General features: G+C 35.2%; 2 protein-coding genes across 3 annotated transcripts in view; one reads left to right on the top strand and one right to left on the bottom strand.

Moving 5' to 3' along the window:
- LOC129802423 (uncharacterized) overlaps window positions 1–16,375 on the top strand; it is a 172,343-nt gene that overhangs the window by 57,746 nt on the left and 98,222 nt on the right. The gene's annotated exons all lie outside the window — the stretch shown is intronic.
- Window positions 145–15,012, bottom strand: LOC129802433 (protein melted). Of its 2 annotated transcripts, XM_055848236.1 has the most exons (10): window positions 14,400–14,639; window positions 13,958–14,311; window positions 13,658–13,812; window positions 10,229–10,474; window positions 9,586–10,134; window positions 9,042–9,516; window positions 4,130–4,800; window positions 3,923–4,058; window positions 593–1,155; window positions 145–518 (listed from the first exon to the last, which is right to left on the bottom strand). In XM_055848236.1, the coding sequence occupies exons 3-10, from the start codon at window positions 13,760–13,762 to the stop codon at window positions 261–263; spliced, it is 3,003 nt and encodes a 1,000-aa protein (XP_055704211.1). In that variant the 5' UTR covers window positions 13,763–13,812; window positions 13,958–14,311; window positions 14,400–14,639; the 3' UTR covers window positions 145–260. The 2 variants fall into 2 exon arrangements, with proteins under 2 accessions (XP_055704211.1, XP_055704210.1); XM_055848235.1 differs by lacking the exons at window positions 13,958–14,311; window positions 14,400–14,639 and adding an exon at window positions 14,822–15,012.

Below are 16,375 nucleotides of genomic sequence, written 5' to 3'. Positions count from 1 at the left end.
ATTTAAGATGTTTATCTTCTAATCTGACGTTTATTGAAAACCGTAAGCCAATATCTCTTACAGTTTCACTGTAAAATCAGTCAACTGAGGACGGTAAGCTAATTTTTAGCAATTGTGAATTAGATGAGAAATAAAACATTTGCATAAATTCAAAATATGTATATTAATAAAAAATATTATTCCATGTTAACAATACATATTGGAAGCACATGTGATAAGAGAATAGCGCACTTTCTTTAGATAAATCATAAAAGATTATATTAGAAGGCCGTCCGGCTATTTCCTATGCTCCTCGCAGGCAGACTATTTGTCTTATTCGAGGGTTGATCTCTGGCCTGTGATGTGGCCACAACAATGCTAAGGCACTGAACCCACTCTTCAGCATTTTTGCCATCTTTCGGCTTCAAAATTAATGTTTGATCTCCTGTGAAGATTTCAAAGGCTTTGGGAATATTTCTAGCACCTCGTGATACTTTTAAGGAACGTATTTGATTGATATCAATGCTTTCTCCGCCACTCTGAAAAAGACAAAGTTCGCATTTAGAGTAATGCCTGGAGAAAGAACATTAAAAAGGCAAGTCTAAGAACTTACAGAACCCTTGCAGGATAAATGCGCGCCAGATAGTGTAAAGTATCGTGTTCTCCAGCGTCTAAAAAGACGCCATTTTCCCTTTTTCTCTTTCAATTGACCCTCAATCACCGGCTGTGTGTTTCCTTGCAGGAATCCCATTGCTTTCTCGGGATGATTGCAAAGGAAGCAGCCCCATTGGAGTTGTAAATCCTCAGAACTTGTTCTACCATTTGTTGAATTCCCATTGACTGGTCCCAGTTCGAACACGTCAAAGAAGCCCGAATTCCTTAGTTCATTAACCAGAGCGTCTGTATCCTTTGTAGAGGGAAAGGCACTCGTGGCCAGTGTCACAAATGATTTATTTTCACATTTGAGAATATCCCAACAATGCCGGAGGCTACTAACGGCAGGATCTCGGCTACTTAGGGCTGTTTGGGCTCGTGATTGCTGATCGAGAAACATTAAATGAATCCATGTCTTGGGATTTCGTGTTCGCATCGTGAAGAAAGTTTTGGAGTACAGACAATGGGGACCACGGGCTTGGCAAGCAAAGTGGAGCTTTGCGAATTTCTTTGAACGACGCTCTGAAATTGGAAAGAAATTACGGTCTTGAAATTCTCTTTTGTTTTATCGAATATCTTGCATTGCATAAACTCAAATACTAAATATTTTATGCAGGGTCAGCTTGAAAATGTCGCCAACCTTTTTGAATACTGCATTTTCCCAAAGTAAAAATTCTATTCTATTCTACAAAAAAAGCTCTGTCAATTAACAAGAAAGTTTGTCAAAGGATGTTCTTCCATACAGAATATGGACAAGTTTTGCTAATTCGACGGGCAACTGGATCTTGTTAAAAGTTGGTCAAAAGGATGTTTTTCCATATAAAATATGAGAAAAATTTTTGTCAAATTAGTAATCAACATGGTTTTGACAGAATTTTAACAAAATTCATGGATAATCAATATTCCAAAAGTGTCCACCTCCTTTCCATATAACTTTGCAATTTTTTACAGACCTACCTAAGTTTTGAAATTTTTGAAATCGGTAATTAATCCATAAATTTAATTTTTTTCAAACGAAAAATAGATATTCATGCGATATTGCGACATGTTTCTTAAAGGTTACATGAAAGAAAATATTTTGTAAAAATGTTCGTAAATGTTTGTGAATTCCTATGGGGGAGTTACGAAATGCTCGTGAATCGTATAACCCACAAACAAGTTCCTAAAAGTTTGTACTTTTTTCACAAACATTGTTCGTAACATGATCACTTGACAAGTATTTTTTTTGTACTTTTACAGACATTTGTTCGTAAACGTTTGTAAACACACAAAAAATGTTCGTAAAATTTTGTCATTTGTTCGTAAAATGTTCGTAAGGAAAAAAAATACGAACAAATGATAAATTTTTACGAACATTTTTTGTGTGTTTACGAAAATTTACGAACAAATGTTTGTAAAAGTACAAAAAATATTCGTCAAATGATCATGTTGCGAACAATGTTTGTGAAAAAAGTACAAACTTTTACGAACTTGTTTGTGGGTTATACGATTCACGAGCATTTCGTAACTCCCCCATAGGAATTCACAAACATTTACGAACATTTTTACAAAATATTTTTTTTCTGTGAATTGATCGAATCAAATGTAACTAATACACATCTTATAATAATCGCTAGGAAAATATTCAGACCAGCAATATTAAGTTTTAATAAACTGGGATTTTTATTACGGTAGATGCTTGTGATTTTACCACAATATTTTTCGTAAAAAGTAATAAAGTAGTAAGTAATAAAGTAGTTAAGAGGCCAACCCAACAAAAAGTCTTTCTCTCGCCAGATATATCAATTCTAACGCTTTAGAATGATCTTTCCTGATCGGGCACGGTATGTAGGATCAGTAAAGACTAGTGCTATAGCATTTAAAAAGTATTCACTGATCCTATCTGCTATGCCTGATTGGTAAAGGCCCTTCTTAAAGTGCTAGAATTAAAGAAAAGCTTTCCAACAGTAAGGTAGTAAAGCTACCCCCATAGAGGGCAAAATCATTCCCATCTACGGTAATCATGATCGAGGTGTCTTTAAGCCTTGCTTCTGGGAGCAATTTTCCTCAAAAATGCTTTTTCGAAAGAAATACCTACAATGCTGTAGGTGGAAACGTCGAAATTCTATCAAAAATGCAATTTTTGAGGAAAATTGTTCCCTTATGTGTAGAGGTCCTTATCGGCTTTTATGGGTCTAATACTAATAAATGAGACATTTATTAGACGTTTCTCCCATTATTATTAATTTTATAGCAAAGTTTTTCCCGGTGTTTATCGGTTCTTAACCGATTGGAAACGCTTCAAAAACATGTTCAAAATTGTTTTAGAACTTTTTTTTTGGAAAGCTTTGGAAAAAATCTTTTTCTTTCTAAGCTCCCCCATTCACCTTTTACTATTTATTCACAATTCACAATTCAATTACATTTCGGTCAAAAATTAATTGTAGGATCATAACCGATTGAAATCGGTTGAGACTTGTCAAGGACTTTCAAGATCTTTCCAACGAATTCAAAGTTTCCTTAACAGATTTAGAGTCGTTTTAATATTTGACCTTGGAAACTTATTAGCAGGAATAATTCAAGGTTATTCTTGTTGTTGTCTTATTTGGTCTAAACGACAAACAAAAAAAATATCCCAAGAAACTCGATATTAAAGAGGAAGGGAATGGGTGTGGCAACAATGAATGTGATTAGAAAGTATGGAAAAATACGGGTTGTAATGAGTTGTATGAAATTCATGCTTTATGTGGTGGGGTCCTCCAAATACGTCAAGTCACTATCTGTAATCGTTTGTCCTCTAGCTCTGGTAATGACGAAATACAAAATAAGATTATATCGCTGATAAAAATAAAAGGATCAAATTGATCTAAATTTGAATTTTTTGCAAAGGATGGATCAAATTTCGGACTCTGAATGCACTAATCATAATAGAAGATGTTAATTTGATCCATCCTTTGCAAAAGGATCAATTTTATCCTTTTATTTTTACCATTGATTGATTATGTCTATTGCTCTTTCTGAATTCCGAGAACTGGGCTCAGAACATAGAGCTTCATGCTTCCATTTTCTCGATCCAGTCAAGAGTGATCCGTCTCTCTACGAACACCCTGTGTCACGTCCCCATTTTGAAGAGGGGAAGTGACTCATATCTTTCAAATTATAACGATTGTAACTTTAATTGAAGAACTTTTTTCTTCAAATTCAAGTTTTGCAACTTTTAAAACCTTACTAAATTTTTCCAATTTCCGGTAATGACGCTTTCATCTTTAACGTTAAAATGCGATTTTAAGTGTATTGCTTATTTACTTACCTTCAATTGTGCATTTCGCTGCTGGAGGCAATCGCTGCTCAACACTTTCAATATACACTTTAATCTTATCAAAGTGTTTCTCTGAGAAATGTTGGATGGTGTCTCGTTCTGGACAGGGTTCAAAAACACTCATCCTCTGAAATTGAAGATTTTCCTTTAGACTTTTTTCCTTTTTGAAGGTGATATTGGAAATAGTTTGGTTTTTACCTGATTGGTAGAATGATGATTGGCATTGAGGAGTGTGATACTCGTATTGTCGTTTCGTCGTGATGTGACAGTTACTGGCCCAGAGACGGATACTTGATTGCTGCCCACGGCATTTGACGAAAGTGTGTTGATGGGCAGAGTCATTACCGATTGCTGGAAGGAGCTAGTGCCAGCCGATGATGGTGCTGGAGATGCATGTTGTACAGATACACTATTGCTCTGACTGGTGATTGAACCTAGGCCACCACTGGAGCCCAGTAGGGTGCTGAGGCCCTGTGAATGAGGCCGAACTCCCCGAGGTGGACTTGTGGTCACTGTGACGCCACCTGAGGTGATCTTGGTTGAGGGAATGCCCCATTTGTTGTGACCTGTTATGATGACATTGCTGCTGAGTGGGGGCACAGGTGTGACGTAGCTTGGGCCTGTGGCACTCACGCCATTAATTTGGGATACACTCCCACTGGAATTGGTGTTGACATTGTTGGGATTGGATGTATTATTCTGTTGTTGGTTTATTTGCTGAGATGAACTGAGACGAGTCATACTTTTGTGCAGTCCACCTACAGATCCACCGGCAATATTAAGTCGTGTCATACTCCGATGAGTATTCCCGGTGGAATGAAGGCGTCCCGTACTCCGTGAATCACCCAATTTTGCACGACGAGTGTAGCCTTTTCGTAAACAAAAAGCATCACTTTAGAATTCTCAAGCTTCTTAAAATTCTATATTTCGCAGTATTGAATCTTTTGAACAAGTTTTGAGTAAGCAACATAAAACTTAGTCATGTTTCATTCAAAACCATGTTTAATTCAACTTCGACTGAAGTTGAATTTTATTAAAAAAAAGGGTGGCATAGCGTCCCAGGTTTTGCGAAATGCTCGAGTTCGTGAATTGGATGCAATGCCTCAAAAATATTTTCGTATTATTTACCGTTTATCGGTTCACAACCGATTTGAAACGATTCATAAATCATTGAAAAGATCGCCCAAAATGGCTTAGTTAGTTTAGTTTAGTTAGTTTATTAGTTATCGGTTCGTAATCAGATCATATCTGGTCCATAACCGATTGAATCCGCTTCAGTCTTGTCAGAAATTCTAAGACCTTTCAACAAGTCGAAACATGATATCATTCGGATAAGAAATACACTCTCTAAAGCGTTTTTAACCTTTGACCTTGAAAACTTTGAAAACTGTTATTAGAAATGATCCAATGGTATTTTCGTATATATATGGACGAAATATCTCCTTACAATAATAATAATGATGGCACAGCGTTCTATAGAGGAACTTAAACCTTCCCGCAAGGGGATTTCTAGACATGCATTATTATTTTTTTCTTGTACGGGATGAGGTTGTCAGTCCCATGCCCAGTGGAATCAAGTACAGCAAACTCACTGGATGCAATTCGAACAACTTTAACGCCAGAAAAATTCCTTGTGATCTAAAAGGGATACGAACCTGGGATACTTGCATCATAGAGAGAGTATTCTATCACTTAACCGAATGAGGTCTCTTTCCCTTCAAACCTATATATTTTTGGGATTGCTTGAACACGCATTGTGCGATTTTTTCCATTTTTGATATATTTTAGAGGCGTGCCTAGGAGCGATTTGCCTAGGTGATCATTCCTAATAACGGTTTTTCAATGTCAGAGGTTGAAAGACTAGAGAGCGTCAACTGGATGGGTTCATATCTTTGAACTCATTGGAAAGGTCTTGGAATTTCTGACAAGACTGAACATTTTCCAATCGGTTCTTAACCGGTTTTGTACTGGTTATGAACCGATAAGCAATTTTTATCCGAAGATGAATTGTATTACTCCTCAGCTACTTTAGGCAATTTTTTAAGTGTTTTATGTGTATGATTGGTTCAAATCGATTGAAAATAAGTCGAGAATCGATATTCTATATACAGTAGACTCTTCGATATCCGGCTGACTGGGGGACAAAATGACATTTAGGTTTTTTGAATGATCAACGGTTTTTCTATTTTGTGCAGTGTGAATTTATTTTCTGTCTGACAAAGAAAAAGAGAATTTTCTTCATGGTGTGCTTATGTTTCATTTTTTATCACAATTATGTATTAAAAACTTCGATACAATGTTAATAATACTTTAATTCACTCTGGACAAACTTCATGTTTAGTGAAAATAATTTTGAATATATCAACCGCCAGTGTTTGGCAGCTGTCACCCGGATATCGAAGTGCTGGATATCGAAGAGTCTACTGTAATATATAATTCATATATAATTTATAATTCGTAGGACTCCCAAATTTCAACAGATATTTTCTTTTAGAAATATTATTTGTATAATCCAGGATATAGTCTCCATTGATCTTAACACTTGTTCTCGAAAGATGTATAAGCTTATCAATTCCACTTTTTAAGGAAGAGCCTGTTTTTTATTGAGAAAAGCTCGGAAGGTCGTTTTTAACAACTTGAACAGAATTCATATTTTGCACACCAATCTATTGTGCAGAGATTGGAAAAAATGATATTCTGAAAGGTCAATATCTGAAGAATATTCCAAGTTCTGGAGAATTTCCCATTGCAACTCCTGTAATTTTGGCAGCGTCTGTTATTAGACGCACAATTTAGTGTTGTCATTTTGGAAGATCATGCTCTTTCTTTTAGCCAAAATCGGACGTTTTTATTAATCAAGCCCAGTGAATATAACGAATTAGGTACAGTGCTTATCTTCTACGACTGTTTATTCGCATTGGAGTAGCTCAAAGTGATTAATTTTCCTGGAATCCCATCAAATTTACAATTTATGCAAATTGGCTTTTTCAAGAAAGTTGGCTGTTTTTTTAAAGATTTTGTCCGCTGTATGTTGTTATATTAGATCTATTTCTCATCACCTGCCACCAATTGATCCAGAAAAATTTCTTCATTGCAGCATATCAGTAGAGAAATGTCTAGGGGGAACTGGGGCAGTAGTAAACTGGGGTAGATGTAAATACTGTAATTTTTTTCATTAATTTTAAGACTCCAGAGGATAAAACCCATAAGCATTCATAGATACCATGGAGATGTATGTCCACAGATGAATTGGTCAATAAAGTCCTAATACTTTAAAAATAAAAGTCATTTTTCCCGAAAATGTTGCTATTTCAATTATTTTGGTCATTTGGATTTCCACCTGGAAATTGAAAACTGTGTAAAATAATCGAAATGTAGCAATACCAGTTCTTTCCTACATCTTTTAGGATTATATTTATGGATTTACTAGACAAATTGAGATTCTCATTTTTTCAAAAGAATTAATAATTGGTCAGAAAACAGCATTTGGGGTAGATGTAATCAGGCAATTTCAATTTCACAAAATGAGTAGGTAAAAGAGCGGGAAATTGACCTTCATGCGAAATATCTATAATTCATAGATTACGAAAAAATTGGTGGCGCTGTGTTAAATAAAAAGTCACATGATGTCAAAATATGGGGAAAATCCATTGAAAAATGTCTTTGATATGCATGCTTTTAGTTTTTTTGCTATTTTAATTATTCTTTGTAAAAAGTGTCATGATTTTTTGAAAAATATACAGTCTTTATATATCTCTTAAGTAATTAAAATAATCGAGAGTGGTGCAAAGTTAATTTCAAGGGTGGGAAAAAAGGTGTTTACATCCTCCCCAGAAAGTGGTTACTTCTACCCCAGGTATTTTGTGAAAAGAGAAAAATGCACAGTGACACAAATTTTATTTTTATGGAAAACTCAATTGTTTTCCAGCATCCGCATTACCCTCGACGAATTGCCTATACCCAAGGGTAAAACATGAGCTAAGAAAGATTTACCAAAAAATCACGGTGTCCTTGGAAAATCACCTCAAATTCGCATCTATCGAAAATGGTTACATGTGCCCCAGTCTCCCCTACATTCCCTGAATTCATGCGGTTCCCTTTATTCCTTTCAGTGAAAAAAATGTGGCACCCATGTATCGCGCTTTTAAGCGTATCAAAGTTTTTCTAAATAGCGAAATACGATGAAATTATTGTTGTCCAACATCTTAAGAATCTCTTCAATTGTTATTCACAAATTTTCTTCCGCTAGTATACTCACAATATTGCCAAGAATTTTAGAGGTCGTTTAAAATGGAGTTGATGTTTCGAAGGATAAATTCCTATTTTGGAATTTTCCAAAACACCTTTTAATCATTCTAAGAGCAACAGCATGATCTAATCTAAATAAACGCTCAAAATGCTTTACCGTGTAAGTTCATCACTTGGACCTTTCCAAAATTCGCTTAACATTAAATGCTGCAAATACACCTTTTTTCCACTTTTTGGAAAAGTCCTCCAAAGGATATATCGACCTATTTGAAGGATACTTGGCATTAGAGGGATGTAAGGCACTATAATCTTTCTAGTACAAGCAATCATCTAATATTTGACGTCTTTGAGGTATTGCATTCACTGTCACCAGTTCGAATATTTAGCCAAGCGTAGGACGCCTTGCAATCCCTTTTTTATTTGGATATGAATTAATAAATTGGTGAAATTTTATTCTCGAAAATTCTAAAAGAAAACCGACCCATGGCCCTGTAGTCCTATACATACACTGTGAGAGAAATCCGAAAATGTTAAAATAACATTCCGGAAATTTTAATTTTAACCTGGAGTATTGATCCAAAATCGGTGTAAATATTACCCTTTTTAGGTGTATTAGGGGTTAAAGATACCCTTTTTCATGCTAATTTTACCCTTAATAAGGTGTAAAATTAACATTAAAAAATATTGATATATTTTTACACCTAAAAAGTGTTAAATTTCTGAGGAAAAAATGTTAATCGCACCCTCTTTTTCTCAATGTATGAGCGATGTGAGCTTTTAACGTTGGAAATAGGGTTCACAAAAGTCGCTTTTTTTTTTGAAAATGTAAAAGAGATACACAAAATTTTAGAATTATTCTTACCAGTGTGTGGAGGTGAAACTACGGTATTCCCGTTCATGGCATTGTTGGAATTTTGTGATGTTGTTGATGTGGGAATTGTGACGACGTGAGATGTTTTTTCTGGCTGGGGCGGAACATGGACTGTGGCCGTTCCATTTGATGTAGAATTTATCACGGTTGTCGTCACAGAATTCCCACTGCTCGTAACAGAGACGGGTGTCTGGACGGGAACTACATTGAGCTTGACAATTGTTACCCCGCCTGACATTTGATTGCCCGAAATTGGGGAGGCAGATGATGTGCTAGGTGATGTTGAGATTGATGATTGCTGCGATGTATTGTTCCTCTGACGGACGCACGCAAGTACCTTGTCCGTGAAGAGGATGGGATATGTAGAACAGAGCATTGTTGCTTCCCTCAGTAAAATGGTTTGTGATGTACGATCAGCGTGGGGTAGATGTTGCAGGACAAAATCAAGGGCAAATTGAGCACGTGTCTGTAAGGAGAAATGGATAAGATAGCATAAAAGTTGGCTTATGTTGAGGCTTTTTAGCGTGAAACTCACTCGATTTATTTTACCCGAAGTTGCCAAGACTTGGGATGCCAGTGCCACAGTCTGTGGATTCTTTTCAGCAGCTATTTTGATGTTATCAAAGTGATCATGAATACGAGACGGTATCTCTTCAGCTAGTTTCAGTAGTACATTTAATGTGGCTGAAACTGTTGCTGTCTCCTGTAGAGATTCACACAAGTGGGGAATGTTGTCTTCCAGTGCAGATGGATTATTTTTGGCAATCAATGCAAATAGTTGAAGAAGTGCCAATTTCTCCTGCGTGTCGCAGCGATTGAGCAAAGAAATGAGCAGCAGTGTATGCTGATCTAAGGAATGTGGAGCAACTTCATAAATTTGTGGCAATATTTGACACAATCCATAATTGCCGGCAAGGATTGAATCTATAATGGACTGCACATGGGGGCTCAACAAATAAGCATACTCAATGGCGGCCAGTGAGAGATAACTGGCCAAATTTTTGGCCAATTCCTTATTGCCCTTTTGGAGAAATTTCACAGCCACTGGCAAAGCCATTTCCATTACAGTTTTCTTGTTGTAGTTCTGTTAGGTAATGATGATTTGGGGGGTGGTAAAAGAGAACAAGATGAATTAAGCGGTAAATAAGATCACCTGGTGATCACAGTGAAACACTTACGAGAAAGATGCTTGATATTAAGTCGGCTGATATTTTGGCATGTGGCGGATCTTCGCCGGATAACGGTTGAAGATTCTGCTTGAGGCATGAGTCCAGAAGACTTACCAGAGCGGGACAGTGCCTCTCCACAGTCTTTGTCTCACGTATGCACGATGTCACTCGTGTCACACAAATTTCCATCACCGATTGATCATTCTTATTTTGCAAGTAATCTGCTTGCGAAATAATCAATTCAATCTGTGTGAGCTGCACAAGAAAAAGTTGTTCTATTGAATACGAGATTTTATTCTTAAGACCACTTTTGTTAATTAGCTTGTTTTAGGGGACTGGTCATGTGATAGTCTAAAAAAGCCCGTATGTCTTTTTTGGCAGAAGGTCAATTATGGAAAAAAAGTTTTTGATAGTAATAAAATGTAAAAAAAATACCAGCTTAGAAAATGTTATTTTTGTCAATCGTTTGGTAAATTGCATTGCGGAGAAGCCCAGTGTCCTTTATAAAAAACGAAAAAATCATAGGGGAAACTGAGATATCACTACTGGGAAAAAAACGGGGGTGCTATTACCTTTTTTCCTCATAATTTTAACACTTTATGTGTAAAAATATATCAACAGTTTTTAATGTTAATTTTACACCTTTTTAAGGGTAAAATTAACATGAAAAAGGGTTACTTTAATCCATAATACACCTAAAAAGCATAATATTTACACCGATTTCGGATCAATACTGCAGGGTAAAATAAACATTTCCGGAATGTTATTTTAACTTTTTCGGATTTCTCTCAGTGACCGAACAGTTGTTTTTTATTTTTAAATTATTTGGACTATGACGAACATTTCTTCATAATTGACAAGCGTTCCTATACAGTATCTACACAGAGAGAAATCCTAAAAAGTTAAAATAACATTCCAGAAATGTTAATTTTACCCTGCATTATTGATCCGAAATCGGTGTAAATATTATGCTTTTTAGATGTATTATGGGTTAAAGTTGCCCTTTTTTCATGTTAATTTTACCCTTAAAAAGGTGTAAAATTAACATTAAAAAATGTTGATATATTTTCACACCTAAAAGGTGTTAAAGTTACGAGGAAAAAAAGTTAATCGCACCCTCTTTTTTTCTCAGTGTACAGCTAAAGTACATTGCGGTAAAGCCCAGTGTCCTTTATAAGAGACGAAAAAATCATAGGGGAAACTGGGACGTCACCGAACAGTGATTTTTATTTTTAAATTACGTGGACTATGACGAACACTTCTTCATAATTGATAAGCGTTCCTATAGTATCTACACTGAGAGAAATCCTAAAAAGTTTAAATAACATTCGAAGATAATGTTAATTTTACCCTGCATTATTTATCCGAAATAGGTGTAAATATTATGCTTTTTAGGTGTATTTTGGGTTAAAGTTACCCTTTCTCATGTTAATTTTACACTTAAAAAAGTGTAAAATCAACATTAAAAATGTTGATATATTTTCACACCTAAAAAGTGTTAAAGTTACGAGGAGAAAAAGTTAATCGCACCCTCTTTTTTTCTCAGTGTACATCTAAATAACATTGCGGTAAAGCCCAGTGTCTTTTATAAAAAACGAAAAAATCTTAGGGGAAATTGGAACATCACCGAACAGTGATTTTTATTTTTAAATTACTTGGACTATGACGAACACTTCTTCATAATTGACAAGCGTTCCTATAGTATCTATGAATTCATACAGGTCTCATCCTACGAAGTCTAATATCTAATTAAAAATCGCAGTGTTCGGCTGTTTGGTGCTATCCGGGTGTTGATTGGTGCCTCACTGCTCAAGGTAGCCCCACTTACTATCAGAGCTTTTTGCAAAATGTGACTAAACGCACTTAAAAAAGAATATATAAATGAATTAACAGTTTAGTTATACCGAAGAGCATTGTCCTCTATCTCAAAGGGTAAATAGTAGGGGAACTATTAGGGGAAAGCGTGGTTTTCCCTACTAGTATTCAATTTTCCATATTGCTTACTCGAATTCTTTGAAATATTAAACATTTAGGGTTCTTCATGATACGATATCTGTGTTAAAAAAAGTTGAGTGTGTTTCTTTTTTTTGTTTTGGAAAAATATCGAATTTCGATGTTTTCGATATGTCACATTTTGCCCCAGGTTCTAGTATTCGAATTTCGTGTGTTATTTTCGGTTACGATTTTATTTGTGTAGCAAGATTGCTACGGGTCTCACACCAGAACATGTTGGAGCACTTGTCTCCGCTTGTCTCCGGGAGTGAGCCCCCATTGCCCATTCCAAGAAAACGACGAATCTGGCGTCCTCCTCGCTTCACTGGTGAAGACTGACTGAGGAGCCGATTCGATTGTGCCTTCCGTATACAGTAGACTCTCTCTCAATCGTGAATATGGGGCAAAATGTCATCCGGTTTAGCGATAGAATTTAGCGTCAAAGCCTCTGTAAATTCCACAAAAAGTGCTCAATTATAAAGAATCACGATAAAATAGGAAGAACTACAGCGAATTTGAGCAAATTAGCTTCATAATTAAGCGTGAAAACTGTCAACAAAATTTGACGCCCGATTGAAAAAGAGCCGATTGAGTGAGAGTCTACTGTAACTCGTTGAGCGTTTTCAACTCCACCTAGCGAAATAATAGCGATATCGTAACTTGAAGTTAGCTGCCGTTATAGCACCCCTCAAAGTTACCACCCCAGCTGAACAGCGATTGGTACTATTGGCTTAGAAGAGTCTTCGTCAGGACGGGCTTTTTCCCTCCAACTCCTCCAGGCTCAATAGTCCTACTACATTTGTTTATAATAAGAGTAATATCGTCGGTTGCGGTTACCTCTGTCGTATCTACATTTGTTTTGTATCTGCATTTGGTGCAAGCTACAATACAGATGTCCCCTCTTGCGCGAAATGCTGACACAAAAGAAATGCAGATACGACAGAGGTAGACGCAACCGACGATATTAATCTCGGGGTAATTGAAAATTTTCGTAATCTCTATTGATTGATAAATAAATAATCTTTTATTTTTTTCAACTTTATTAAATGAAAATCTTGTAACAATTAATTGAAAAAAAGAGTATATTGAAAAAAAAAATAATTTGATCAGTTAAATATTAAATTTTGGTCAGTAAAAAAAACTTAATCTCTACAAAAATGGGACTAATATTTATAAAATAGATTTGATGAAATTTAATTCATTTACTATGGGGCACGCTACAAATCTCAACCTTAAACAAATGATTTCTAAAAAAAATACTTTTCTAATATAGTGACTTAGTAAAGTTTATTTGTCGGGAAATAATGCAATAAACTTATCGAACTTATCAATATCAAATTGCGAGTATTTTTGTTGATAAAAAAAAGTTCTTAATTTATTAAAGCATCACAAAACCTTTCCTCCTTAAAGCTAGTACTTTGATTTGACCTTTATATAAATTCTTACCACGTCTGTGAGATCATTCACAATGTCAACATCAGCCACGGAAAAGAGATCTCCAGCTCTGGAGAGATCCCTCTTAGTCAGAACTTTTACGAAGAGCTCATGCATTTTCGCTTAATCAACTAAATTCCACGCCTCATATCTTTCTCTTAAATTTCCTGGTAAAATGAAGAATATAAAAAGAATTAAGATTTACTACTAGCACTCATGATTATTTTATGATCACCATCAACACCAAAAAAAAATCTGAGGTTCAAACATTGAGGAAAATGATATGAATAGTGTAAATATGTATAGCATTACTGAACACGTTATTTAATATCTTCAGTCGCTGGAAAGTTCCTCACTGCTATATGGTGAATCTCGATAAAGTTACTGTGAGGTACGGTTGATTGTCATAAAAAGATACACTCCTTTTCTTATCAATCACCCAAAATGTGTCTTTTGTGTACAAAAAGATTTTGATTTGATGAGGATGTCTTTTGCACAAAAAGTCTTTTACACCTCCGCCATAAAGATCACTATGGTACTATCACTTAGAGGTGTTGAATGTACAAAGGCGTTACCAACTGAAATTCAAGTTCTCTCTGCATATCTAACTGTACTTCTTGTGCCTTTCTCCAAGACGATTGGTAAAGAAGAAGTGGGAAGAAAATGCTAGAAGATGGGCCAATAATAGACAATTAAATACTTTTCACAGTTTTTCTCTCTTTAATATCACTTTAGTTCATTTTCTACCACTCACGATTGAATTTTCTATAAATTAGTTTATTTTTTCTTAAACACTTTGGCACTTTTCTTTAGTTCACGATGGATATCTTATACGTCTTAATACGTTGGACAGGAGAATAATTCCGGAGGCAAAATACAAGACTGGTGTTTCTTCTTCTCCTTCTCAAATGTATGCAATAGAAGTTCCAGTATGGGGCGATTTGATCATGTATAGACCACTTTTCTATTAATTTCCAATCGAATTCTTGCACTTTGCGCAAAGATCACGAAGAAAATAACAGTAAAGTGTAGTGACCCCTTAGTAGTGTGTGTGTATGAATGAGTAGGACAAATATATAAGATTTTTCGCGATAGTGTATGATCATGAATGAGATAGATTTATGGTGAATGACAGGTGGGATCAGGTAAAATTAGACAAAATTATATTTTAATCACATTTCAGCTTATTTAGTCAATTTCTCCAAAAACACTATCAAATTAGATAGGGCACATGTTTATCTCACAACTGATGCACTTTCATGCTATCACAATTGGGATTTTCCCGGTAATTTTCACGAAAATTGCGAGCCCCGTGAAAACACACGGCAACAAGAGATGATTGTCACGGGTGTGTAGACTGGGGCTTGTACTAAAGAAGTTGTATGTGTATAATCCCAGTAAAATGTTCATCATGACATGAGAATTGGCTTAGGAAAGTCTTAGGACTGGTCTGTGGTAATGTCTTAAGTGAGATTCCCACTTAACGTTAAGGTTCAGCAATATGGTATATTACTTTAATTTCGGGCCTCAGTGTATTTTAGATCCGATCCCTGGACCCTGGTTTAAACGACAACGCTGCATCTCGACTAATATAGTTCACTTTGATTTGATTACTAAACAATTTGATAGACGTATGCAAACGTTTGAGAAAGAAAGGCATGTGAATTTTGATTTAATGAAATGTTCCTGATCTAAAAAGTGTGCTGGACGTTATCGATTATCATTATCAATTTGTCCTAAAAAATAACGTTTGTTTTGGCTATCGATTTTGATCGTTTTTTGTAGAGTTGGCATTTGTTTGTTATTCACGTAAAGTGCTTTTTTTAATTAAATTCAGTAATGACCATTGTTTGTGTTCTCGATTTGTCAATTTTACTATCGCATTGCGCCTAGGTATGTGGTTTAATTTATGTTTTATTGCTTACGCAATGTTTGAAAACCATTTTACGATCAAAATTCATTATTTACTCATTAATTGGATAATACAATAAATTAATTAAAAGAAAACTGTCGTAATTGATAATGAAAAATGTAATGTATGACTTCTGGGTCATTATATTGCATTCCTACTTATGTTCAAAATCTGTACAATAAAATTTTAGACCAAAAAGTGGTGTTTTAGTAACCAATGACAAAACTGTGCAAATGCATATTTTTTTAAAACCTTTAAAAATATATTTGTTCTTTTTTTTTAATATAAAAAGAACTTTCAATCAATGCTGAATTTCGGACAAGTTAACTTAGAAATGGAACAACGTCTTTAAAGCTCGATAAAAAGCTTTATTACATAATTATTAACTCTTTCGCGTCACACTTTTATTCAGCAGATGAATTCATGTAAAATTGAGTTTTTCCTAATGTTTTATGATCAAATATAATAGTTCAGAGAGGAAAAAAATCCATTTCGTGAAAACTCGGAAAAACCTCGGGTCATATATGACCCTATTGTCCTCAAGGAAAGTGTACATACCATTTTCAAAATCTATATCACGGGCTTTTTAAGAGTTTTTTTTTTGCTTGAAGTTATTAATTTGGCCAAAACCATGGCAAACTGGATTGTCTTGATGAACACTGTACTCCTGGTATTCAAGGAATCTTCTTGGTAATCCCTTGAACAGTCACTATCACAATATTTTGAGTGGTATTTGGCAAAAATAAACTTATCCACATATTTATTCACACACAATACAATTGCACAATATGAGACGCTTGCAGAATACTCTAAAATAT

The sequence above is a fragment of the Phlebotomus papatasi genome, chromosome 2 (genome assembly GCF_024763615.1).
Source record: "Phlebotomus papatasi isolate M1 chromosome 2, Ppap_2.1, whole genome shotgun sequence".
NCBI classification, from domain to species: domain Eukaryota; kingdom Metazoa; phylum Arthropoda; class Insecta; order Diptera; family Psychodidae; genus Phlebotomus; species Phlebotomus papatasi.
This window is presented reverse-complemented; position numbering and strand designations above follow the sequence as displayed.